The sequence below is a fragment of the Macrobrachium nipponense genome, chromosome 1 (genome assembly GCF_015104395.2).
Source record: "Macrobrachium nipponense isolate FS-2020 chromosome 1, ASM1510439v2, whole genome shotgun sequence".
Taxonomy (NCBI): Eukaryota; Metazoa; Arthropoda; class Malacostraca; order Decapoda; family Palaemonidae; genus Macrobrachium; species Macrobrachium nipponense.
This window is the reverse complement of record NC_087200.1, coordinates 173,050,618-173,078,308: the sequence shown is the minus strand read 5'-3', so window position 1 is coordinate 173,078,308 and position 27,691 is coordinate 173,050,618. Positions and strand designations below refer to the sequence as shown.

Below are 27,691 nucleotides of genomic sequence, written 5' to 3'. Positions count from 1 at the left end.
ACAAGCATCCTCCCCCCCCAAAAGTTCGTTGTTTGTTAGCGTCACCTACATTGACACCCATTGGTCAATAGACCTAAGGAGAAGTGGCAGAGCCAATCAGATCCTAGAGGGAAAATATCGGGGGGGGGGGGGGTTTGTGCGGTATTTAAGGAAAGAGAGGGAATGCCAAGATGGCCCTTTTCGAAGGCAGTTATCCGTCGGTCAAGAGATGGGGAAGACGTACTTCCCCCTCATCGCCCTTTGCCGATGTTGAGCAGAAGTCTGGTAAGATTAGTTATGTCGGAAATATCTTAGCTAGGAAATTCTACTAGTAGAGTTTTTAGTAGATAAAGGCGAAAGAGAAGTAGAAGAGAAACGCAAACCAGGTTGTTTGCGATACGACACTCGTAAAACGCAGAAAAGGGACTGAGTGAGACATAACAAAAATCGATGATGCAAACTGTTAGACGTAAATTTTGACCTAGGAGCAATGAATAACAAGTGGGTGGAAGTAGCTTACGACTGCTCACAGCATACACCATGATTTGTTAGATGTCATTGCCGGAAGTGGTAGGCGTTAAAGTTTACCCAATTATGAAGAATTAGGGTGGTCTTAAAAGGAATCCAGTAGAAGAAGAGGCGGGCCAGAAATAAAAAATTGGTCGATAGTTCAGTTGGAACGATGGAAAGAATCAGTTAACTACTCACTTCTGGATGCATAACTTGTGTCGGTTTAAACTCCGTTTATCTTGTGTCATTAAGACGTGTGATAGGAAAGTGAAATTGTGTGTTTTACAATAATAATTAAGAATAAAAAAGTGTTTAACTTGGCCAGAATTCTAAAGGAAACCGAACTCACATATTTTCTCTACGTGATTTGCCTCCTGAGAGACCAACCAAGAAGATCGAGAATTGGCCAGTATGCAGAAACTGTAGTCCAGAAGAATAGAGAAGTATTAGAAATATATTATATGATACGTTCTTAATAGAGATAGAAACTCAACGCTGTGTAGATAAAGAGTACCACCATATAACATATAACAAATAATAACCAAAAATAAAAGGGAACGAAGAACTTTGTAACATAAAAATGGTGGTAGCGAATATGGGATTCTAAGTGCAAAAGACCAACGCGTATAGTGACTAAACACACATACACACACCGACACAGTGGAGATGTAAAAGGCGGAGAAAATATAATACCTTCCAACAGACATATTAATGACTTATCGCTGAAAAGCGGAGAGCATAGTGATTAGCGCTATAACAACGGAACCAACAACAACAAAATTTCGAAGGCACAAACATTCTACAATTGAAGAAAAGAATCACAGAGTTCAATAACTCGAAGAACGAAGAAAAGGGAAATTCGTCGAAGTGTAAGGAACTATATCTCCTAGACTGGGCACCCGCCTAGACTCAACAACTTCATCAAATTCATCAAGCGGAAGTGACCTACTTCTCCCAGTGGCGAAATGCAGTGAGAAGCTACGAAGATTAGTGGACGTCCGTAATGGTGTAGTCATTGCAGAATTCCTCAATCCCCAAGCCAACTTGATTGTTCATATTAGCGGAAAAACAGGAACTTCAAATTCAGCACAGCAGAGCTTCATAACAAACCATTGACTGAATTCTTCAATCAACATAAGAGCGCTAACCATCATTACGGTAGAGATAGCGCCCAATTCACCAACAGCGACGACAGTCATCACGAAAGAGGACGGTGGTGACGGCAGTGAAAAATTTACAAGGCAGCACGGAAGTGTTCGACGCAACCAGAAACCAAAGAAAGAAGAGTAAGTTTGAAGTATCCTAATAGATTAATGTCTGATGATAAATTAAAATAGAATTTTCTCACACCGCACTGCTTAATGATAATAGTAATGTTTTTGTAGTTTTATCATAATCATCTTTTGATATTTTTTTACCGTAATTTTGTAAAAGAAAATCATTTCTTTTCTTCCTTTGTTGTTGTGTGATCTACAACTATAAAGCTATTTTATTTCAGTTTATGATTCGTGAAGTGCAATGGTGTGAATAAAGAAGAACCGCATGTACTAATGTTAATGTTTTTCCAGATTGAAGGAAGAAATCGTTAGATGTAATCATATAAGAAAATTATATAGGCAAGATAGGGACTACATAGTACGATAAGACTTCTGCCAACGTGAAGATAATGTAAGTACAACAATGAATATATTTTTTAAATTGTATCTTAGTCCTGCTGTAGTATGAAATGAATAGAAATTTTAATGAAATTATAGCCAGGTTGCAACGTAGCAGAACTCCAAGCTCGGACCATTATAGTCTACGCCCAACCCAAATTTTCCCCCACGACGATCACGTAGTAAGAGTCCACACAGAGTACCACTTTCGACAGACACAGTAGTGAATATAAACACGACTAGTAGGATTGTTTCTAGCCATAATAACAGTACTAACCAATTACTAGTACCTAGGTATTCTAGAATGGCACAGGCTGTTGTAATAACACAGGCTATACGCTTTTGCGGTAATGTAGAAAAGGGTCATCCAGAGAAGAATAAATTAGAATCATACTCGGTGTCGCAGTGGATAGTTGACACCGAAAGCGGAATTTCATCTGGTGGAATTACCGATGAGCACAAGAAAATAGATGAAGCTTTACTCTATGTAGTTCAGAGAAGGGAGACGCTCATCGGACCCTAAATTCATTCAGGTTCAAGGAAGTCAAAACTTTTACAGAATTTAAGAAAGCTTGTTTAGAAATTTGGGAGCCTATCACTCAGCCACAGCGATGGTACAACCTCAGTAAGTTTTTACATCAGAAGTATGATGGTTATATTATAGCAAACCTCCATACTGATGTAGAAGATGCCATCCATAACTTAACTAATGATTTAAAGAGAACAGGAGTAAATATTGGCAATTTCAATAATTTTACTGATGATGTTGCAGATTTAGTGAGTTTAAGACAGGTATTAAACTACATTGCCTATGGTACAGTATATGAAGCTATCGGGGAGGAAGATAAAAGTTTTTAAGAAACAAGAACCTAATCCCAAGAGTGATAGCCTCGTAGCTTTAAAGTTCATGCAAAGGGAATTGCGAAAAAGAAAACTGAATCTAACAAAGGAACTTACAGGTTTTGTAAATAATGGAAACACAGGTAGAAATAGGAATAATTTTCAAATAAGGACAGATAATGTTCCAGACAGATCTAGAAATTTCAACCATAGACAACAAGGGAAACAAGATCCTAGGAATAATCATAAGCACAGCAATGGTAGATTTTTCCAAGCAAACAGGAATAGTAAATATAGGCCTCAACAGCCCAGGGGAAATCCAAACAATGGTCATCAGACTCAAAGTTCAAACGGGCCAACCCGTAGTCAGAGTCCAGGAGATAATAAAACAAAATAATAGACAGGAACAAAATTGTGCCAATTGTGTTATTCCAACCATGCAACTCAACATTGTAGGCGACCAAGATATTGTTCCAATTGTAATAGAACAGGTCACTTAACATAGAAATGTTGGTTTAATAATATTCATACAAACAATAATGCTCAAATAAGTACACCCCAAAATAATAATCAGATGCAGTGACAATTACAGAAAGGGGTAGTACAAAAGAAAGCCTCCTTACCAATTAAGAATGAGAATGAAATAATCACTGTAGATAAGGAAGATACATTCAAGTTGCCTTTTGAAGGAAATAGGGAGATAGTATTTTCAGTAAAGAATAGTGAAATATGCCAGGAAGATTTACCTATCATCCAAACAAGAATTAATGGTAAACAATGCTCAATATATTTAGATACAGGCAGTACAGTAAATATTATAGATAAACAAACATTAATAAAACATTAAGGCTTTGCAGATTCAGAATTACAAGGTCCTGGTAGAATTATAAGAGGAATAGCAGGAAAACAGATTAACGCTTTGGGTAATGTCACACTGGGCATGGAGATTTTAGACAAGCTCTGTTTTCATCTAAAGCTATGAGGAGATGTAGAATAATGTTAGATTGTGGAGAAAATAAAATCAATTCGCAACGCAGAAATAGAGAAAATGTGTGTTTTCAGCTAGAAGAAGAAAAGTCTTGCATAAATCTGATCAATTAATGGATAATTGTGAAATAAATAGTAGAGATACAATTTTTGAAGAAATGTCATTAGTCAGGAATAATCCTATGATAGATTGTGCACAAATAAACAACTTTAACCTACTCTGACGAGCAACCAAACGTCTTAATCGCAGTTCTTTCTAAGCTTCACAACTGTTACTAAGTCAAGCCTCAATGTTTCGAGTCTAATTGAGCTCTTAACTTCACATAAAGTTATGCATTCATCTTTTCCAAGTGACTAGCCTAAGCCCATTTTCATTATTCATCTTGTAAACGCTGACCAAATTTTATTCTACACACATTTTCGTTTGGAGAAGAGTTAGTAACTGGTGGTAAGGAATTGAACCTTTCGATCACAATGGCTCCGACGATTTCAGCTGCTTATGCCACTATTGCTTTCGAACTCTTGCAGTATTTACACGTGTGCTCATGATATTCTTGAACTTGTATAAAAATTATTCTGGTTTTCCATATTTTGCACATCTGAAACGTCTCTGAAAACAGGTGCCCACTACAATTCCCCTTCTAATCATGAAATTAGCTAGGTTATATAGTACCTAGTAGTCTCTCAGTCATCCACGTGCCATGAAACCTGAATATACCACACCAACAGCTCAATTTTCCAAGGGTTTTGGTTATTCCAAATTCATTTTCGTTATCTTCAACAACACAGTTAATATCTAATTTTCTTCGTTAGTACATATTTCCTTTGAGCTGTTCTGAGAATTGATATCGATAAGGTAGTCTACTACGACTACTAAAGGCTAGTATATAATCGACTGTGAATTTGTGACATACCTAAAACTGACATTTGGGTAATGAGCGACAGAGACAAGACTTGTTTTCTTTGCACCAGCGACCCAATCTACTCCACATGCAACAAATTTCCACGTGTTTTCCCCACTCTTCTGTTTTCACACTTCACATCGGGTAATCCGGACTACCTACGAACTGTAATCTAAACCAAGTCACATGTACGTACTTCAATGTACCTTTTTTCCGGCAAGGGCCATTTTATTTGATTAGCCTACCCGTAGCACTACCTTCCATTACTATTAGGCCTAACGCGACAAGTTTTGAATTTTCTAGGTATTTCACAGGTTTAATCAATAGTTTTATTCATCAGAGTTTAGCCCAAACACACTTGACACTGGTAGCCTAGTAGGCTATCACTACTGACATTATGACATATTAGCAGGGCTACCAGATTTCCACACTAGGAAATCTACGCTCGCTCTCAAACAGTTGCCAGTTACGCATTATATTCGACTTTATCGAACTCTGAGGAATGTATAACTTGTTTGTCGTTATCTTAATGGACATGGTGGAAAGGAATGAACACAAACTTGCTTCACTATCCTTAACCTGTGAATTTTTGTTTTTCCGTTGGCTAATCTTATCCCAAATTCTTGCAAATAGTACTAGGCATTATGGAAGAATACAGCATAAACATTACAGTAATCTACAACACGTTCAGTAAACATCACTGATACACAAACACTTGAATTACTTTTAACGCTAAAAGGTGTACAAGAAACTTTCAGTCACGTGTAGAATCTAGTTCATTGCTTCATTCATACCGAGTTGTCGTACGTTGCAGAGAAAAAAAACTGAAAAACACTCAATAATTTCCTAAATAACAGTAGTTATATTTCAGATTTGTAAACTATCCTCGGAAAGGAGGCGTGACTCGGTTTGGGCCGTCCTTTTAAACAGATTTGAAGGACAAACAAATGCTCAGAACACCAATACATCATATGTCTGGCATTGCCGACCTAGGTCACATAATCTTGGTAGTCTCATTTTAAAATTCAACATTTCATTTGTTAGCATATATCCTTTTTTGGCACAAGGTTCTAAGTATGCACCTCATTGCAATTTATGTTAATTAAGTATCCATTCTGGTATTATATTACAACAGTTCCAATTTATTTTATATACTTATAGTATTATAGATGCATTTGACATAGAAAATAACTCAATTTTGGGTACCGTTATATTTGTGGCCTACAAAATTATATGTCTGTGGCCTACCTTCAAAGCATTTAGGATTTGAACATGAGACTGTTAACCATCAGCACCATTACGTTGACCCAGCACCTGGTGCTCATACTCAAAGAATTTAGAGATCTTGGCTGGAAACCAAATTCTGCATTATGAAGAAAAAACGTGGAGTCCCGATTCATCCATTCCACGGCTATATTGATTTTCAAAGGGAACTGATGCCGACTTTTATATGCACTCTTGTCGATATCAGAGAAATTTTCAGTGATTGAAAACTGAATTAATATAATAACAACATTGAATAATCATATTCAGCACACTAATGGTGAAGTTTGCTTTCAAGTAGCGAAATGTGGCTGTTGATTAATTGGTCTTTATGTTGCACTAGTGATTTGTAAAGATGGTGTTATGAATGCCAACTGCTTCTAGGCTTTTGTTCCACCATTGTTGGAATACTATTCATCGTGTCTGGATGCTTACCTCATCTTGGGACACTTATTATTTAAACAATAGCCATGATGTTGATGATTTGAATTAATAAACTCTATTTCAACAGGAAACTTGCATGGGTCTCTTAGTTCGTGATACACTCGGTTTTACTAGGTACTACCTACACCGTGGGTATGCGTTTCCAGCGATTCCGGGACCAGAAGTATTTCATTTCTCCCACTGGGGAGTTGCAGAGTGGTCTCCCTGACATTATTATTGATGGTGCTGCTCATGAGCGGAAAAGAGGCTGCAGTTCTATATTATTGAACCTTTGCTTTAGTATTATTTACTAATTTCTATTCACTGGTTTGTTCTTATCTCTGTTTTTTCACTAATGGTAATTCTGCTCTGTGTATGCTCGCTTTGTAGGCTTGAAAATATATTAATGATGATGATGATGATATTGGCAGTATATTAAAGTACCTCTGTTTACATGATGAGGAGGTTGTCTTCTCATTTACTTACATGTATTTAGTGAAGATTTCTCAGGAATGGACGAGCGAATTTTGATGAATGAAGGTGGAAATGTGTTTTTACCCTTCCAGATGTTAACTGATAATCCGTTGCCATGTGAACTATTTCGCTCGTTATTATTCACTCCGGAGTTTGCTCCTTTGTAAGAAGGAGAAGAAAACAGGCTTATTAAGAAAGCCAAACCATTTTTAGGCAGACTTTATCAGTTGTTTTTTGCATCATGTGGCTTTGTAGAAGTCCTCCGATAAAAGCTCCTATTTGATTTACACTCGATTCATAATATTCAGAGTAACAATTAAGGAATTAAGTTGGCCTTCAAGCTTTTGTAACAGTAAACACACGCTTTTGCTAGCAAGGAGTCTTAATGCAACGAGTGGTACCTTACTTAGGCAGAGTTTGGCGAAAAGGGGATGAAAAAAAATAAAATCAATGGAGTAAAAAATAATATATTATAAACTTCGCTGCATTACAAACTACTTTAGTATAACTTTAAAATAGACAACTTGGGTGCATAAACCATATATAGTATATATATATTATACATATATTTGTGTTACATGAAAAGCAAACAGACTTTGTACCCTCGTTTTCGTGGCTCAATCGTCAAATAAGTTCAGCTACTTTCCAAAAAGGTAATATTATACAACACTTGGACTCCGTTTCCTAAGCTAAGTATCACAGAATACAGCTATAAAAATACTTTTTGAAAGCATTAAAAAGATATTATATTATAGCACATTTTTAAAGGTTATTTACCTTATATAACTCAATTGATTTTGCACAACAGTTAAAGGCCAGTTAAAATTTTAAAGGACAGTTGCCTACAGACTTGGATCAACTGCTGTAAGTTCTGTCACACCCGTCATAGTTAGTGATAACTTATGATATCTTTGGCTGTTGATCACAAACGGCATTGGGTGAGTCTGTTGCTGGCAGATTTGCTGGTATTCAGAAATCCTAGATGCTGCTGATTTGGGAAGATTCTTGTTCATTGGTAATGTCGTACATGAAATGTAAGTTCTTTCATTGAGCGTCTTGGTAATTAGAATTATTGGTTCAAAAGTTCGTTTTAGTTGCAGCCTTTTGGTGTGGTGCTTTCCATGGGAGTTGCAGTTGTGATTCGATTTCTGTCTACGGCAATCCGTAATCTTTTAAGCAGTTTTTTCAGTTTTCGGTCTAGTGCAGGTATCGCTTTCATATCGCATGGGGTGACTTCTAGTAAGTTCATTTTGTCTGAAACATAACTGTTCCGGTTACCAACATGTCAGTCCTCATATCGTATACATTTGATATTTGCTGACTAAAAGTGTGTACTATGACCTTTCTTTAGATTCGTTACAAAATGTCTGTTTACTAGCTCCACGAACACACGGTGTTTCACTACTATAGTAGATTCACATCGCCGTGCATTTGATGTCTAGGCCATTCCCTTGCGACGCTCCTGATTGGCTGTTGATAAGCCAATCACAGGCTGGAAACTCTCGGTCAACTCGAGAGTGACAGAGTTTCCAGCCCTGTGACTGGCTTGTCAACAGCCAATCAGGAGCGTCGTAAGGGACTGGCCTAGACATCAGATGCACGGGTGATGTGAATCTACTAGAGTTGTCCTCAGTCACTCATCATGTTGATGTCCCAGTCCACAAGCTTCCTATTAAACTGAATTTATTTCGTGACATTGATTGAAAGACATTTCCGCAAAGCATTCGTTCATCAAATTAATTTCGAATAATGTATGCCGTTCAAAGTAGTTATACTTATACTGTATACAAAACTAATCCACCTATAATTCTTCTTCGCAAATTGTTGAAATCTGAAGATTGCTTATTTTTCAAGGAAATGTGATTACCAATTATAAATTGGTAGTAAGATCATATACAGTTTTGAAGTCAAAGAGATAGAGACAAACGCTTGTCTTAAGCATTACCTGCAATGAGCATAGAAACTAAAGAAATTTAGTTTTTCTAAAGTAAAATGAAAATTAAATCTCTTTGGTCCACTGTAACACAGCACTGTTATACCTGCGCAGTTGGTCAGTTCGATCAGATTCTCATAATGAAATGCCTATCACATCAGCCTTACCAAAAGTGACGTTTTATTTCAGAACTTGGGTGTGATTGGCTGCCATTTCGCTGACACTGTGTGGGTGTTACTGAATGGAAGTAGCGACCTGGGAAAACCAGTCTGAAGGCAATTGCGTAATACTTGGGGAAATTCAAATAAATTCACATAATTCTTGGAGTAAGAAAGACTATCTAGTAATTTACTTGTAAAGGAAGACCTGAAATAGATGTCACGGTTCAGGAAGACATTCTTCGCTACAGGAAGCCAGCAAAAATTGTACACTGCGGTCGTGCTTTCTTATCACAGAGGAGAATTTTCTAATGGAAACACTGTGCCGGGAAGGAAGAAGGAAATTTGGTCAATGGAATGTTGAAGATATTTTAAATAGACTCCAGAGTTGTCAATAAGGACCAAATCCGACATATCTGACTATTCAGAAAGCAGTTGGAGGAGCGAGAATCTAACTGAACGTTTGTCGTAAATGCAGCTTCTGTTCTTGATGAGTAGTCAGGATCGTGTGACCTGAAATAGCGTCAACTCTTCGTCACCTTCACACAGCACTTTCCTGCTCAAATACGCAAATGCAGTAATACTATTTATCTTATGAACAACCAACCTAGAGCGCCGATTTACATATTTGATGCTCGTTTTCATTATACAGTAGTATATACATAGACGCACTGTTTAAGTTTATAATAGTTACAATTTCCGTGTAAATCCTTTTTACATACTGACTGGACACGCCTGATAACTTTCCAGGTACTTTAAGCACCATAATTAAAGACATTAGAATTATGAACTCATACTTCAAATATTTGACATAAGCTTTTTGACATTTTTGGAATATAAATACAAGGATCACCCCGATCTGACAAAGGTGCAATGCAACGATATACTTTGGCACTGCAAATAAAATCTAGATTAAGGACGTCCTTGACTACAAAAGCTCCAGCAGAGCTTAATATTCTTTAACCCACTGTCTCTTAAGACATAAAAAGCGTAGGTTGCCTCAAACTGTGTCCTTTGCTCTTCGTTCGACTCTTTAAAGGTGGTTGCTGTAAGGTGGTGGGTCTTCTGACTCGGGGAGTTTAGGATACACCTGTAAGAAAAGGAAATATGAACATTTTGATAGGTCCTTCAATCTTCATGCAAAATTAATTCAAACTCCGTGACCCAGCAGCCGTATTTAGTTATATATTTTAAGTCTAACCTAAAATCCGCGACATTTTTAGATATATTTTTAAATCCATGATAGTTTATAACATAGAAAATTCAATTCAGTTTCAACGAAATGTTGTAGCTTCCTTTTCAATGTTTTTGGCTTTCTATAAAAAATGACAAATTCTTTTCGTCTTTATTTCAGTTTGGTGACCAGTCACTAACTCGCAACCTCGTACTTCAACTCACCTTAGCAGCGCCCTCTTGGTAGCCATCATTATCGTATGTGTACCTGAAGACTCCTACAGGCTGGCCATTAGTAGCAGATCCCTTGGTTTCACGCATCTTTCTTATATGGTGGGGGCAGAAGTCAGGTAAGGCTCTGAAGAGATCCATACCCTTATGTTCACCCTTAACGAGAGTGTATATGATTCCCAGAGGAATGAACACCACAGATACTGCAAACAAGAGCCAACCAAGAGACTGTATGTTGTCTGGATACACATAGCTTCCCCAGGAGGCCGGGACGTAGTAGTAGATGGACAAAATGAAGATGATCTGGAATGAAGAGAATTTTGCTTTATGTATCAATCTCCATTAGATATGGAAGAGGTGGCCAGTATTTCACTGACGTGCAAAAATTACCTTATCACTTTTAAAACTATTTAATCTCACGCCAGCTAGTTGTTTATTAGAATAAATTAATTTCCGCTCATTTAGATTAAATGAGAACCATCTTAAAACATAAGACTTCAACGGCAAATCGTTGAAATGTCTAGACCTGTGGTCCTTAAACTTTTTTTTTTTTTTGGCAGTGACCCAAAATCTTGTCCAAATTAACCATGGCGACCCATGCCTTCATACAAAAAATTTTTGTACAATTATTCACATGAAAAAATGTTTTACAGAAACAAAAATGACTTGCAGAGGTATTTATTAATGCAAGTAACATACCTGCATAACAACGATCCATGAAAGAGAAACAATGCATTAACTCGCTTAAAGAAAACCGAAACATTTTTGTTTCGTGATATAAAATTAAAAGTATAATTAGGCTATGATTTACCACTGTGGAGGAAGAAAATCAAAATCATTCATGCAAGCCTACTTAACATGTAGTAGGCTACTATTACAATCGATGAGAACCTTGACACTGGATTGTTTTGAGCAGCTCCTCAAATCTGGGTCGTTTTGACGATAGATTGGATCCCAGGCCATCCTCTGGTTGCAGGCGGTTTCCGCACTGCTGAAAATCCTGCCTCACACAAGAACGTTGTAGCAGAGGGAAGGAATGCTTTTTCAGGGCTTCACCTCCGAGAATCGGCATTGCTTCGTATACTATTACCCAAAATGAGGTCGGTGTTTTGCCTTTTGAAATTGTAAAGAAGCGTTTCATCATTTTGAATCTCGATAAGCTGCTCCCGTAGCTTGCTGATGTTGGGAAGATTTTTGTCTCTCTATAATGTTCCGCTTAGGTATCAACGAATGATGCATTTTTAATACAATATTTTCTCTTAATAATGATAATAAATATAGTGAGAGCATTGTGGAAATAATATATAACCCATTGAAATGGTTTGGCGACCCAACTTTTGGGTCACAACCCTAGGCTTAAGAACCACTGGTCTAGACCAACAACCATGACTCTTCAGCAGGATAAAGACATTGCAAGTAAATGTATGGCTCTGTCAGACAGCTTCTAAGCATAAAAGACGCTGAAATGGAGAAATGGAAATTCTTGGGGCTGTCAGGTAAAGCATTTGACAAAAACCTTGCATTTATCTGAAAACAAAAAAAAAGCAATACTCACAATGAGGGACGCTGGTGTGATCACTGTCCAAGTGGCCATCCAATAACCATAAAGTGGAGCGGGAACCCATATCCCCATTTCTTCAGTTATGAAGCGCATGAACTTCTTGAATCCTGGAAAGAGAATGAAGCCGGGGTTTGAAATGTATTGTAGCTCTGAAAAGCCATTTATGCATGCGTACACTGTGTCACGGCCTTAACAACCAGTGAAACATTTTACGCAACATTCATTGTATATTAAGGCTTATAGAATTGTAGATATCGTACGAGCAAGAAAGATCTTTGAAGATTTACCAAGGGGGACGTGGTGCTTTTGTTATTAAACCTTTCATTGCATGCTTTAGTTTACATTTGAATTTTAGACTGCTACAAATGTCCAGGTATCTTTTGTGGTGTCTGCAGAGATACTTTGGCACATACTCAGGTCTTGAAATATTGTACAACTTTTATGTATGACCTTTCGGCTTGATTATAATTATAACATTTCTTACGTTGCATGAAATATCTGGGTACGTGAATAGAGCTATTGATTTAAGATGCAGGAAGTCTGAAATATTAATAAAGAATAATTACTCACTCGCAAGAATTTAGCTGCAAATGAGTAACACTAGGGCTGTCCATCACTAACGCAAATATTATTGGACATCATTGAGTGCGTTTTAATTTTTTTTTCAAGTATGTTGAAGGCATAAATTGAGATCTTTCAACGCAATGTAAACATCATCGGTTTTGTGCTTTAGGATATAAATGAAGTAATAATTCTTTTTTCATAGATTACTAGTATATAAATGATCGCACATTTGTATATTTTTAAATACCTGATTAGACAACTCTCTCATACTTGTGTAGGTCTAAGTCGAGTGTTTATTATTTTCATTATCCCTAATGAATTATTATGCCATTTCCTTTAACCTATCATCTAAGAAATTCTGTGTTGTGGCAAAGCATATCTAAGTTGGACTACGCCTTTGTTGCATTGCAAAATGTGCTAAAATAATTATTATTTTCTTTTCTTTTCTACTCTAATAAGAATCAAATACATCTTAGAGCGATGAAAACAGGTAAACATATAGTTCTTAATACTTTTAATCACCTTTAACAGAAATGGTCATCACTGATTAACTTACCAAAAATATATTGTATTACGACAATTTCGGTGATGGCCAAAATCAGAACAGACAGCCCAGCCGAATACCAATTGAATAATTCAAACATGTATATTCCACCTTGGAGGCACATTGTCAAACCGCAGATGAACAGCGCTAAGCACAAAACTGTCACCACTAACGGTTTTTTGGAGCGAAGACTTTCAAACTGATCAAATAAGGCCGTTGACAGGGTCTCCACCATCGTGAACTAGAAAAAAAATATTGGTAAATGATCAGAAAATATGTAATATTACGACGAATCTATGGACATCAGCATAATCCAGAATTTACTATAAAAGGTGGAAGATTCAAGCTGGGATTCGTCGTCCCGCACAGTTTCATACCTGAGAATCGAGACCCAGGGTGATCAACATAGCAAAGAAGAGGATGGACCAGAGAGGTGGCACCGGCATGCGTGTCACGGCAGCTGGATACACAACAAAGGCCAGACCAGAACCGGAATCAACTACATCCTTAACTTCGACTCCGAGTTCTGTGGCCAAGAATCCCAAAATACTAAAGATGACGAAGCCAGCAAAAACTGAAGTGCTGCAGTTTGCAATTGAAATGATGATAGCGTCTCTGTAAAAAGAATTGGGAATTTATCACGAGTGTTCTGTAAAGGAAAATATTCTTGGAGGAATTTGTTTCATAGTTTGAGTGACCATCATTAATATAAAGCATGTGATATGCGTCATTATTCTAAAAATATGTTCCTTATTGAATGTTGGTTAATGCAACGGTATCAACAGTTCGTATGTAAAAATGCTACAGTTACCTCATACAATTGTTTTTGAATTTATTATAAGATGCTAGAGTAATCAGGCCTCCAAATGAAGACCCTAGTGAGTAGAAAATTTGAGTAGCAGCGTCATTCCAGACTTCTGTCTCTGTCAGACGAGTTATGTTTGGCTTCAAGAAGTAGAATTCAATGCCCTTGTAAGCTCCATTAAGGGTCACTCCTGGAAAACGCGTGAAGAAATTTATATATCAGGGATAAGGATGTTTATTTGACCCACACTTCCCCTTTATGAAAAATCACGCTTCTGTACCTTAAAATTCATGAAAGTGAGTATTCAGACAAAGCAAAAAATCCACGTATTTACGTATAATTGCTCTGGATCTTTCAATGACTATTTACTTTTAATTGAAAATTGCGCACAATAACATAGACCAAACTGTGAGAAAGCAACACCAACCTCTGACGAATAGAATGAGGAGCACGACGTAAGGGAACAGAGCAGTGAAGTAGACGACTTTCCCAGAGCTCTTGACGCCCTTGATCATGCAGAGTCCCACAACGATCCATGCCAGAGCCAGACAGCCTACGAGCTCCCAGCGCATGGATCCCAAGTTCTCCCAGCTGGTTCCAGTGACCCCCAACATTCTATTCCTGTTGTTTTAAGTTGAAAAGGATTTTAATGTAGCAGCCATAGATGGCACAAGCTAGTGACAACCCGAGCATATAAAATAAACACCAAGTGATAACATTATTCTTGAGTGGTGCTCCATACTATCAAATTATTTTAGTCACAAGGACACTACAGTTATGATAAAAGGAAATATTGCATCAAGCAAAGGTTGGATATTAATGATATATTATTTACATAATTTTTCAAAGGTTTCTGACTTGAAACATTGTAAAGTTTTCATACAGTCTCTGGGATATATAAAAAGTATTTTTATAAATGAGTGGATAAAGGTAATTGTTATAAACTAAGATTATGACTAACTTTATACTAGATTTATTTAAAAACAAACTCACGATTTTTTTTTAACACAGGCCCATAAGACAGGTAGTCAAAATCATTTTTTACTCTGTAACCGATGTAGGCAGGATACAAGTAAAAAAAGAAAATTAAAAAATAATAATCGGAGGAAATATGGGACTTAGCCACGGAGGACAAGGTGGACCTCCTTTTTAAGAGATGGAAGCTTACAAGAATCAATAAAGAGAAAAGCAAGCGAGGAATAATTAGACTTATGAAAGTCGCCAATGAAGTGGAAGCAAAAAGGTTGAAGAGCTGCACCCTGAGGAATGCCTCTAGAGACGGAGAGGAAAACAGATGTGCCCTCAAAGCAACAATATAAAATGACCGGATAATTTGCTTGAAATAAACTTAGTACAGAGGGAATGAGTGAATCCGAAGAAGGAAATTTGGCTAACGGAGACCTAATCTCGTAATTTTCACGTTTTGGTCAGGAATATTGAGGCACAAAATTAGAACTTACTTGAAATAATCTTCACTGGCAGATATTCTGTTGACAACTGACTCGGCATTAACAATATAGCTTGAATTACCAGGGTCAGCGCAGGAATCTTCATCATAAGGTATTAGACTCCCAAAACTGCAGAGGTCATCGACAGAAATGCAAGTTTTGTTGTAGTAAAACATGGACTGGTTCCGGCAGTTTGCGGATGCATCCTCTGTGAAACAACCTGGGAGAAATTTTGAATAATATAACAATGTCATCTTACTTTGTAGCTATATATAGCTAATAAGAAAAACTTACAAACGGCGCAAAAGGAAACTAAATATCTAGTCTTCAGTAACCAAGACTTCTTTTGTTATGAGTACAGTGACAGCTATACAAAAGTGAAATATATTCCTTACAAACAAAACCCCTTCAAGGACATCTTTCTTCTTGTAACATGAATATATTTTTGTGACTGAAAAGAACAATTGAGTCATGTCCACATGGCATTGGCTCAAGTCTCTCTAAATAGAAAGTTAGCATTCGTAAATATAACGGTACACCAAGTACAGCTCTGCAAATATCTGTAGATTACTTTATACAAAAATGTTCTATAACACTTACCAATGGAATTGAAATCATTGTTACAATGACCCCATGGCAGTTCACTGGTGAAGGAAGCAAAGGTGTAGAAGATGGTCCAAGCCAGGATTATGTTGTAATATATAGCAACCAACAGGGACACGATAATCATGCCCCATCCAAGACCTGGAAACAATTATGGACACGTAAACAGAAAGTATGAATTTAATTTTACTTGGGTATAGTTTTAGTTAAGGTAGAAGGATAATTTTCCATCTGTCAAGTACAGAAGCACAAAATAAATAATAGATAAAATAAAACTAAAGACTTAAGAATTTAGGTACGACTTAAAAGTTTACTTTTTTAGATGCTGCAACAGGAACAAAAGTGAGTGAGAGCACCTTGTCATTCTGACTGATGAATTGACAGGAATCTTATAACAATTTCTTGGGTAAGATGAAAAAAAAAAAGTGATGATGTCACATGCCAGTTTCTCGTGACAAAAGGAGACCGGCAACTCACCAGAAAAGAATGGAGCAATTTTGGGGAATATGATGTTTGGTCCCAAACTGGCATATTGTCCGAGAGCAAGCTCCATGAAGAAGAGTGGTAGACCTGCGCAGAACAGCATGACGGCGTAGGGGATGAGGAACGCGGCTGTAAACAGCAAAAAACTTAGCTAGAGAACAGAAGTATACTTATCGGCGTCGCCGGATGCTGGGGAAGCTCAAAATTCATAAAGGTTTTAAAAAAAATAATAATAATAATTTTGAATGTCGACCTCATTTCACCAACGTTTAACCTTTCTTGGATAGGGGGCGGGGCTGACCGGTTGTTGAGTGGGTGATGTATCTTAGTGGACAAACATTGTCAGTCACCATAAAATCCCAAACTAATGGACCAAAACCTAGTTTCACTGCACCAGCATCGCCATTCATGACCTCTATCCATCAGCATGAGCCTAGACTTGTGAACGTAATGGGAAGTTAATTAATGACTGCTGATGGAGAATTTCCATCAGTTACTTCACTGAATATTTGCTATAACTTTTCTTGCTCCACAAGTCCGTTGCAATACTGATAATTACTGCGGTCCTGTGTATATCAGTTATAGTGTCAAACCATGTATTCAGTTTAACACAACTGTGTCATATAGTACGTGTATTCGGAGTAATGAGGAAGATAGAAAAGAATTTTGTTCTCTCAGCAAACCTGGTTTTCCTTCTTTACTCATCTCCCTCATTTCTTCATCTTCGTTCATTACCCCCTCCCACCCACCCCCATTTCTGTATTACCCGTGATTCTTCTTCTTCCTCATCACATATTTTCCTTTTCTGTCTCTCCCTCTTTCCCTCTCTCCTTTGTTCCCTCCCGCCATCTTCCTCCCTCCTTCTTTCCCTCCCGCCATCTTTCTCCCTCCCTCTTTCCCTCTCTCCTTCGTTCCCTCCCGCCATATATATCCCTCTTTCCCTCTCTCCTTCGTTCGTTCCCTCCCGCCATCTTTGTCCATCCTTTCCCTCTCTCCTTTGCTCCCTAACTATCTTTCTCCCTCTTCTTTCCCTATCTCCTTCGTTCCCTCCCGCCATCTTTCTCCTCCGTCCTTTCCATTGTTCCCGAATGAGTAGTATAGATCAAGGGTCATTACCTCCTCCATTCTTGTAGCAGAGGTAAGGGAATCTCCAGACGTTGCCGAATCCTACGGCGTATCCCAGACAGGACAGGAAGAACTCGCACTGGTTCCCCCAGGTGCCTCTCTCCTCCTCCTCATTGTCGAGGTTCTCCTGCGATCCAGCGTCCTTCTTTTCCTCCTTGCCCATCGTCCCTGAGGGTGAGTTTGTACCTGCAACAGAAAGACGGCCGTTTATTATTATTGGAAAAAGAAACCCACGAGATTACTGATTTATAACTTGTTTACTTACAAATATTTGCATAGTATTTTACTCAACACTCGAGTACTTTCTCAAGAGATGCATAGGTTGTCAGACTGGGTTAAGCCCCAGCAGTCTACTGGAACTTCTACTTGTTGAGCTGTCATTTATGTAATGGCTGCTCTGGTTTCCTTAAGAGTTTTTAATCCCCTCTTGTCGCTCGGATATCTTGAGCTGATGGTCAATGGGATTAACCCTTGTGTAAGTGGTCACCAACAGTCTGCTGGGCAGAAAACCTAATCTCCAGGTCAGAAGGGTCAATCTCAGCTTCTTTTAACCTTTGTTTTATTATTATGTATTATCTTATTATCATTATCATGATTATCAAAAGTAATGGCTACTCCAGCAGCGTTACGCTTGTAGAGATTCTTCTCAATTTTTCGAATAGTGGCTTTGTTAGTACTACTTAAACAGGCTAGTAGAGCGCCTATGGAAGAAGTCATTATCAAATGCAGGTGCTATTTTTAGCCTGTTTAAGTAGTACTGAAAAAAAAACTGCTATAGCATTGCTGAAGTAGCTTTTACTTTTAATAAAGTATGCTTGAGAGAGGGTCTGCTTCCTAAGCATATTATTATTATTATTATTATTATTATTATTATTATTATTATTATTATTATTATTATTATTATTATTATTATTATTATTATTTCAGAACGTTACAACAGAAAGTTACCGAAAAAACTCTCAATGTCGAGATCTTTAATTTCCATGACGATAGATGAAGAGATGGCATTGTAGAATGGCTTTTGTTTATTTCTGTTCACGACAGCACATATAAACAGATGAATAACAGGGAAAGATGGTAGAAAGGTGTCCTAAAATTTATGATACGCATTACTGGAAAAACTTTTCTAAACATGACAAAATGATGAAAAAATAACATTAATTAAATTACCACTACCACACACGACTCAATATCATTCAAATAAAATAAAAATACACCCAACTAATGTACATAAATCATACTGAAAAGACAGTATTACTCCGATAAAACAGGACGTAAGTATGTGACCTGAAAAGATGACAACAAAGGATCGTTCGAGACCCAAACCTCTGCCGTGATCAGTACCCAATCGCCCTAGGGTGAGCGCCCTTCTTCCACACCAGAGTTTTCTTCTTCGGCTTCCCGGATGCAACCGAAGGGGCTGTCGTGACCCTGGAGTCACTGCAGCGCTCTCTCTCTCTTTCTCTCTCTCTCTCTCCCCACAATACTAGCCCTATATTGCTTTCACATGCAGTCTCTCTCTCTCTCTCTCTCTCACCAAATATTGTTTGTTTTTTTGTATGGTGTTTTTACGTTGCATGGGACCGGTGATTATTCAGCAACGGGACCAACGGCTTATATACGTGACTTCCGAACCACGTCGAGAGTGAACTTCTATCACCAGAAATACACATATCACACACACCTTAATGAAATGCCCGAGAATCGAATTCACGGCCACTGAGCTCTCCACATATTGGCAGATTCTAAGCTCATCTACTCATTTGTTCTCAACCAAAGAAATCATCAAGGTGTATGGGGTAGGGGTGAGGGGAATGTGATACGCAACATTACTCAGCAAGTTTGTAACCGAGAGTAGGTGAGGTGGTTGGTAGGCATGGGGGTCCGTCCACTTCTGTTGTGGTAGGCCCCTTGAAGGACGCATTCAGCTTGTGCGTATGTTATAGTTCATAACGCTTGTTTATTTATATATATATTTTTTTTTAATCCGGCATTTAATATTTTTCTTGTCATACAGGACATTTTTAAATTCAAAACCAGTTGGAAACTAAGTCTTGTTCTGCTTCGAAACGTTCTAATTCAGCCCTCAAACTTCTCAGAGGCTGACGCCATTCTAAATTCTTTGAATTCTAGAAACTCGTCATTTTGTTCTGGATCTTTTATATTTTGGCTCATTTTCCAAAACCTTTAATAGTCGAGTAGATTCATATTAATAGAATTATTGATCATTGTTGTTGTTGTTGAGTAATTTCGAGCTTTTTTTTCTATTTTAGAAGTGTTTGTACTTATAACCCACACCTCGAGTTATGCGTCAACTTTCTCGGGATGTCATTAAGTTTTCTTTTTGATACAGTACTTTATGCACAACCTTGCATACTTTGCTGCGTGTCCGTTCCAAATGTCTGTAACATATTGAATACAGAATAAACACTTTTTATATGGTGAAGCTGCAGATGATGTAAGTTCAAGGAAAAACTTTTGCCTCAACAAGTACTTGTTCAAAGTCTCAACAGCGACCGAGGTTGAGCTCGGACTGGATGATGGTCGGTCTAAACATGGATTTAATGGCCCACAGAATGTCGTTGCTATACCTTGAAAAATATGTATTTGCATCGCTTTATATTTTATACAGAGGGATAACCACTTACAGTCTGGCCTATTGATCAGTTTCCTCTACTTTTTCAGTAGAGTGAAACTAATCGTTCTTTTAAATGTTGCAAAGACACATTTTAGAAATAATTGTGCCACACCTCTTTATCAAATGGATGGAAACTAGAACTGAAGAGATACAACACATCCCACTGTGGGAACTTCTTCACATACAAGATATGTGACACAAACTGCCACCAGAAGTTGTAAACAGCAACAGTGTGGAAGAGTTTAAAAGAAAGCTAGACAAAATCATTAGGACACTGTGAATGAACAGTAAAACCTGCTCCTACAGATAAATGAGCACACGATGTCTCTTCGGATGGACTAACAAGTCTTTGAGACATCCTAATCCTTGTAACTTGGTCCTGATTCAAATAGCTTTCGTCAGACTTGCCGTTGGTCAACTTTCCATTGATGTTATCAGCAATATTCTGTGCAGCACTTTTATAGGTAAGTGAAATTATAACAGCAAATCTCTCTGTCCAAATATGTATTTCACTCATTCCGTTTCGTGTTTTTGCCTTTAATAATAATAGATTAATACATAACTCTGTCATTATGTGTTTTTACTTATTACATCTAATACACTTTCCCTAATCATCACCACCTCCATCCTAAGAGTCATCACAATCGCCACTTCCATGTCATTCGCTCCCAGCGTGGCCCCTCGCCATTATGCCTCCTCCTACTTATCCCACCACCGTCATTTGTTCTGTGACGCCTCAAGATTTTCAGCTTCAATTCCTTTCCGAGTCATTCTTCATAACATGACTCGTCCAAAGGTTTTATTTTTTAAATTAAAAATTGCTATTTTTTTTTATTTCTTCTGAATTTTTCTTGTGTCATGCCAGCTCCTTTCGATCTCTCTCGCTTCCTAGTTCCTCGTTGGAGGAGTGGGTTGCGTGGTTGCCTACCGATTCGCTAACATGGAATCAGGAATTTGTTTCTGGTGGTTAGAAATTCATTTCTCGATATAATGCGGTTCGTATCTCACAGTAAGCTGTAGGTCCCGTTGCTAAGTAACTAATTGGTTCCTAGCCACGTAAAAATATCTAATCCTTCGAGCCAGCCCTAGGAGAGCTGCTAACCAGCTCAGTGGTCTGGTTAAACCAAGATATACTTTTTTTCTCTCTCTCCTCTTCAGCTATCTACGTCTGCTACCTTTGACTTTTCTCTGGTATCGAATCGAAATTAACGAAAGTTAATCAAGTCATGATATTTATAGGAATTTCGGTCAATGCTGATCATTATCAGCCCACAAAGCCGCGATAATTATGAACGAAAGGAAGGGCTGCAAGGTCACTTAGATTTCAGAAGCCACAGAGAAACCACCGACGCTTTACTAACCATTCAGGTCTCTCTTATCTTCAGATTCTCTTAATAGAAAAGTCCCGTCGACTTTCCATAGAGTTATATGCGCTATGAGACTAGTTTTGAGGGAGGAGATCAAGAGATCAGATCAACTGAGGTACTGCGTCTTCCTTTGCCATGACCAAGACTTTCATCTTTTCGACAGGTGGACTTTGGTCGTCAACATTTCCCATCTTTTCATAATGGAGCAAAACAAGCTGTTGATTTCGAACGTTAGAACTGCCCGTCACTGAACAGTTGAAAGGTGCTTAATTAACGAAGTTGATCACAGTGGGAACTTTCCCTCACAGAAGACGCACATCCAACGTTTTGTTAACAATGAAAATTTGTTCGTGAGTGTACTTTTGATATACATATTTATGCCAACTCCGAATTGTCGCCTTTAGATTTCGGCTCAGTTGGGATTCTGGTCTTCAGTTTGTTGAACCGCCATTTATATAATGTACACACATACCTATATATAATATATGAGTACACCATAATAAAGATGAATATTTTTCACATTTGCTCCAATGTACATTGCTGTGCATTTCGTTTGTTTGTGCTGTGGTCTGGAGATACTTAAATGTTCACTGAAAATGTTGTATACCCTTATAAGACAATCGATATCATGTGTTTTACCTCTTTCCCTCTCCCCGTTTCCCCTTAACACAGACATTCACACGTGCGCATTTATTCTCTGTTGTCTCCAATCAATCACTCCGAAGGCCGCTTGATGGGAAACCGAATGGTTCTCAAAGAGGAAAAGCCCTGGGGGAACCAGGAAAAAAGAAGGGGAATCAAAGGGGAAAAGTGGAGCCTTACTCCGAAAAAAGAAGGGAAATTGAAGGGGAAAAGTGGAGCCTTACTCCGAAATAAACCTCTGGGCGGCTCATTCCAGAGGGAAGACTATCGGTAACGCATCACTGCCATGACAAATCTTCCCGTCTTTTAAAGATTCTGGGTTTTGATTTCTTAAATATCTTCCGTTCAGTGTCCTTGCTCAACCGTGATTTGGTCCTCGTCAATCAAAAGCCGCGGAGTCACAGTTCGTTGTGTTTCGGAGGGATCTAGGGTTCGGTGCGATAAAACTTTGCGCAGAGAACCGAACAGATAACATCAGCAAAGGAAACGCATCCATTTTATATAATGGTTTCACGTAAAGTGACTTTGTTTTGGACGAAACCCTGCCTTAAATATGCCCTAAGTGTCATTCTTTTTGCATTTAAAGTACTTAGAATTTTGCAATGTTAGTACAATGGAAACAATTTATTTACCAGTGACTGTGTGAAACTGATGGTGATGTTAAGAGTTCTCTGTAATCTCTACAGCCAATAATATTACCTTCGAGATCTGACTGATGAGAGGCGTGAGTTATCTTTAGAATATTGAACTCGCTCACTCTCACCAAGTAATTTGAGTGAAGGCTGCATCACTAATATAGTCGGTAACTAGGTCATGCAAGTACTATATGCCTACAATGCTTGGTTTCCCCAAACCCGATAATTATTTATAAATCGTAAGTTTATATGAGAAAGGTTCAAGGTTTTGGTTTTATTTACTTTCCACTTTATTCCACTAAAAGTACAAGCTTGTGGCTGACAAGAGCGACAGTCGGTGGTGATTAGCGCTCAGAATCAAGGGGCTTCAGTCACAGATCTTTCAACCTTTCCAACAAAATATCGCCGTGTACGTTGGCTTTCATTTAGGCGCTAAAACCAAAACAGTAGGTTAGCGGGGAGGCTGCAGTCATTACTCCGTAAAAAGCGCACGGAATCAACTTCTCAAGTTACCGAGATACCTTTGCGTGTACATCAAGCAAATCATAGACTCATAGTCTGTGGTGCACTGTAGCCTGCCGAGCGTGAAGCGTGATCGTCATGCAAATGAAATGGCGCTTAAGAAAAACCTCATTTACGCAGCCCTGAAATCCAGTGGTAGAAATGCATCAAAAGGAGACATCAGCGATTGAATGAATGAGTTAATGCTCATGAATAAGAACGAACTTGAATAATTGGCCACTATGGCTACGCATGTAGGTAGCTACTCTCAAGCTGAGTTTAAGGTCAGGGGATTTTAGGTCCGTCTTAGTTTTGAACCACCTTATTTATTGTAAGCAAATCTCCGTTATTCATTGAATGGTAAAATTGAACATCTCTTGTTGTGATATTTTGCAAGATCATTGTTTGGGAATTTCATTATAGTTGTCTGTCGTATTTTGAACTAAATACAGTTTCCAAACATGTGTTTTGTTAAAATGATTATTTTAGAACGACAACACTAAAATTTTCAACTCTTTTTAGTGCGCCTCTCACATTTTTGTGGTTTAATTTTATGTACCTTTCTCAGGTTCAAAGTGAAAATGATAAACGTTATGGTGATCCTTGTGTCCATACACTCTTAAGTAGTCGCAGAAGATAATTGCTGGAACTATTTAAACGGTAATTACAGGTATTATTATATAATTACCGGTACACATTCTCGGAAATGTCTTCAGAAACTGTTGCTACGCCCAGGAATACTTTCAAAGAACAATTGAATGCAGCAGAGAAGCAAGAATTGCAGAACAGTTGCACAGACTGCAAACATCTTAGTGTTCAACTGGTTAGCTAAGAAAGAAGCACATTATATATCGTGCCTGTGACTCTATAACGCGAGAGCAATAAAAAATCGTATCAGATACTACAGAGAATAAAACTGCAAATTTTGCCCTTGAGCCGTGCTCCCAGAATGGTAAGTTCCTACAGAATGATAATTGTCCAACGTCACACACTGCATCCCACATTCATGGACAGGCTTCCTGTAACCGCACCCCAAGTCCTAATGCTATAAAGAAGGAGGAGGCATTAAACCCTCCCCCAATCCCCACCCTATGTCGGCCCCTCTCGTCTCTTCCTCCTGCTACTTTACAACTTCACGATCAATTTCATATCGCCGTCTGCATGCAGATAGGCATTGTGATTTGACAGACCTTTGCAAATCAGCATGTACCTGTACTAATCACCTGTAATCAGCTGTAATTTCCCTTCCGGATTTGTGTAATGGCAGGCTTTTTTCTTTTTTATTCAGTACTCAATATCCTTGGAGAGATAAAAATACTGTGCTGATGATAGGCATCAGTTGCTTTCAGATTGCTTGTATATGCATGCATGTAGAAATATCTACTGCATACGCCGGTATATACAAATAACACAAAAATCCTATTTACACGGTCTTCATTATGTCTGGCGGGAAAGGGAGCTGGGGATCGGTTTCTGTAAACTTTGCCGAAACATTTGTCTGTTTACCGAGTTCTTCTGTTTTTGCCTATTATAGCTCAGGAAGTTGAACACAGCGGGATTACCCGGTTGAATGAAAAGGACTTACTCCGATTTCCGTAATCTAGCTTCGCGAAAATGGTCATTGTCACCGCCTTCATAAGATAGGGAGGGATACCAGGGAAGAAAAATTAAGCGTAGTAATCAGAAAATAGTAAGCCACGGCTACTAGCTAACTTAGTGAATAGCAGACACCTTTCCTTTGCACAAATCTGAGTGAACTTAATGGCACGGTGACGTTCTTCATGGATATCCACAGAATACAGGTCGGTATGTATCTCTTCGAAATTTCAGCAGTTGCTAATTCTCACTCCGATTATTCACTTGTCATACAAATACCAATAATTTTATTTTTAATGATAATAATGGAAGAAATAGTATTAGTAGTACTAACTAGTAGTTGTGATACCGGTAACTATATTAGTAACAGTAACGTCAGACACATTTATAAAGGGAACGGTAAAAGCAAAAGAAGGTGAGTTGCGAAACATAGAAATAAGGACAACTTTGCATTGGTTATAAGCTCTCTAGCAATGAAACGTTGTCGGGCGTCGGGAATTTTCAAACGGATTTTTACGTAACCAACATCGGTGTGCAGTTTTGTCATTCAGAAGTAAATAAGATACATATAAAAGTATTCGAGCTATCAGAATTTTTCATCTCTTGATTATGATTTGCTGAGGAGCGGATATTGAAGTACCATCAATAATAATTTCAGTGTATTGTTAAGCATGTCAACAGACGCTCTTTCTTTACTTGAATTAATCGTCATTTGTCTCTACCTCAAGTAACTTGAGCCTGCTAAATGGAGCAATGTTCATAGGTGTGTCATATATTTTATCAAGGACGACGTATTGATATAATCGGTGTTACCTAATCGAACATCGAAACATTGGCTTTAGTGTGCAGCACTACTAATGATGTAGATCGCTGATTGGCTAGTTCCATCTTATTCGAATATACTCAAAGACTTTGAATTCCTACCATAGCGCGTATATATACATAAGGCAAGGGATTATTCACAAAAGCTAATGCAAAAATAATCTTAGTAATATATGTGTCATTTAGAGTTGCCACATATAAACTGGAGTTACTGTGATATCGAAAATCAAGTAACATTAAAAACGTACTGGTCAACGCATTCGAACATATGCAAACAAACGACGGCAGACAGTGGACGGTGGACTTGCCTGGCCTTTCCAAGAAGAGTCTTCTTACAAGTTGGATTCAGAGCTTCAGATTAATGTGAATTAACGTCGCTTGTCGCTTTTTTCCCAGTGAGGCACGCCACTCTTTCATCTGATGTAAGATTTCTAGCATATATTAGGTAGCAATTATAAACTGGGTTAGGCTAATGGCGCACTTGGGGGTGGGGGAGAGGGTAGCCTAATGCAACAGCAGCTCATGAAACTTTCGGCTGGAGAGCAATAAAGAACTCGCTCGCTGGTTACAAATTCGGGCTATATTTCATGGAAATCAAGTGTATATTGATCATGAAATGTTGCAAAAAAATGTTTATAAAGAAAAATTATTTGTCAGTGTACTTGGCCTGTATGAGAAAAGAAAGGCTATGACCAGTAAGCCTAATCTAACCGAGCATTCAAAACGAGAAATAAACTAAAGTGCTGGAAACTCCTCGACTAGATCGTACCAACACTTGCCAAACAAGCGCTTCTTCTGGGCTTTTTCCTAGTAAATCCTGGGTAACTCCCTGTCCGGTTTCTTCCTTAACAGGAAATCCTTGACATTCATATTGTGGGAAGTCATGTCCTGCAGCTGTGGTCCACCTGCCTCTGGGATGGCATGAGGGGGAATGCGGTAAAGGTAAACAAGGAAGAAAACGAATACTACTTTTCATCATGGGAACTTTCTCTTCACGAGGTTGAGTGGGATTCACGTGGATGAAGTGGTCACTGTTTTAATGTTGTAGTGCTGCATTTTGTGACCAGAATCATGCTTAGCAATTTAAGGGTCATAGATGAATAATTCTGAGGTAAGATGTGTTTTAATGCTACTTTTACGGATTGACCGTCATAACTTTCCCAAAGCATCTAAATTAGTGAGTTGCCTCAGCCAGATATCTAGCGCCGCAGCTATGTAAAATCCTAGTGGAAGATAAGTTTTAATCAGTAGTTGGTTTAGACTTCATAATCCCAGCTGAATTAAATATTACCTCCAAGACGAAATTTTGAAAAAGGACTTTACAAGCGCTGATCGTGTGGGGGAAGAACGCGAGCTTCCAGCTTTCGACTGCATTAAACAGTTGAGGGCAATAACATTCCAATTGCATGAGCAATTAGCACTAGGTGCTATTTGGCGCCTCAGTGGCGTATTTCTGGTGATAGAAGTTCACCCCCGACGTGGTTCGGAAGTCACGTAAAGCCGTTGGTACCGTTGCTGAATAACCACTGGTTCCATGCTACGTTAAAACATCATACAAACAAACAAACTCGGTGCTACTTTGGTAGGCTGTCTACCTGCGTGTTTCTGCAGTTTCGCCGTGTTTAGTACTAGCTGATCCCAGAGGCTGGCATAAGGCCAGCTTAATCGCAAGCAACAACATCCCTTGTTGGTGCTTCTTTAGGGATATTTGACCACCGACGGGCTAGTACTAAACACGGCGAAACAGTGTAGCAATACGCTGGTATAGACCGCCTACTAAAGTAGCACCAATTATTACTCTACTAAAACAGATGGGCGATGTCCGTCCG

General features: G+C 38.3%; 1 protein-coding gene and 2 long non-coding RNA genes across 3 annotated transcripts in view; 2 read left to right on the top strand and 1 right to left on the bottom strand.

Annotated features, from left to right (window-relative positions):
* The first annotated feature begins 346 nt into the window (after window positions 1-346).
* LOC135219848 (uncharacterized) lies at window positions 347-12,197 on the top strand. The gene is made up of 3 exons (XR_010315516.1): window positions 347-1,775; window positions 2,058-2,157; window positions 10,479-12,197. It is a non-coding gene; the product is annotated as an uncharacterized LOC135219848 (long non-coding RNA).
* Window positions 7,485-27,691, bottom strand: part of LOC135219847 (sodium- and chloride-dependent glycine transporter 1-like) — a 56,113-nt gene continuing 35,906 nt past the window's right edge. The window contains exons 2-12 of the mRNA XM_064256959.1: window positions 17,653-17,847; window positions 16,531-16,665; window positions 16,051-16,194; window positions 15,463-15,670; window positions 14,430-14,623; window positions 14,009-14,192; window positions 13,575-13,812; window positions 13,210-13,438; window positions 12,084-12,196; window positions 10,523-10,831; window positions 7,485-10,214 (exon numbers count right to left, since the gene is read on the bottom strand). Coding sequence (XP_064113029.1) covers window positions 10,158-10,214; window positions 10,523-10,831; window positions 12,084-12,196; window positions 13,210-13,438; window positions 13,575-13,812; window positions 14,009-14,192; window positions 14,430-14,623; window positions 15,463-15,670; window positions 16,051-16,194; window positions 16,531-16,665; window positions 17,653-17,824 — 1,983 coding nt within the window. The 5' untranslated portion in view covers window positions 17,825-17,847 and the 3' untranslated portion in view covers window positions 7,485-10,157. The remainder of the gene's footprint in view (window positions 10,215-10,522; window positions 10,832-12,083; window positions 12,197-13,209; window positions 13,439-13,574; window positions 13,813-14,008; window positions 14,193-14,429; window positions 14,624-15,462; window positions 15,671-16,050; window positions 16,195-16,530; window positions 16,666-17,652; window positions 17,848-27,691) is intronic.
* LOC135219849 (uncharacterized) overlaps window positions 25,969-27,691 on the top strand; it is a 59,700-nt gene continuing 57,977 nt past the window's right edge. Inside the window, exon 1 of the long non-coding RNA XR_010315517.1 lies at window positions 25,969-26,284. This is a non-coding gene — a long non-coding RNA (uncharacterized LOC135219849). The remainder of the gene's footprint in view (window positions 26,285-27,691) is intronic.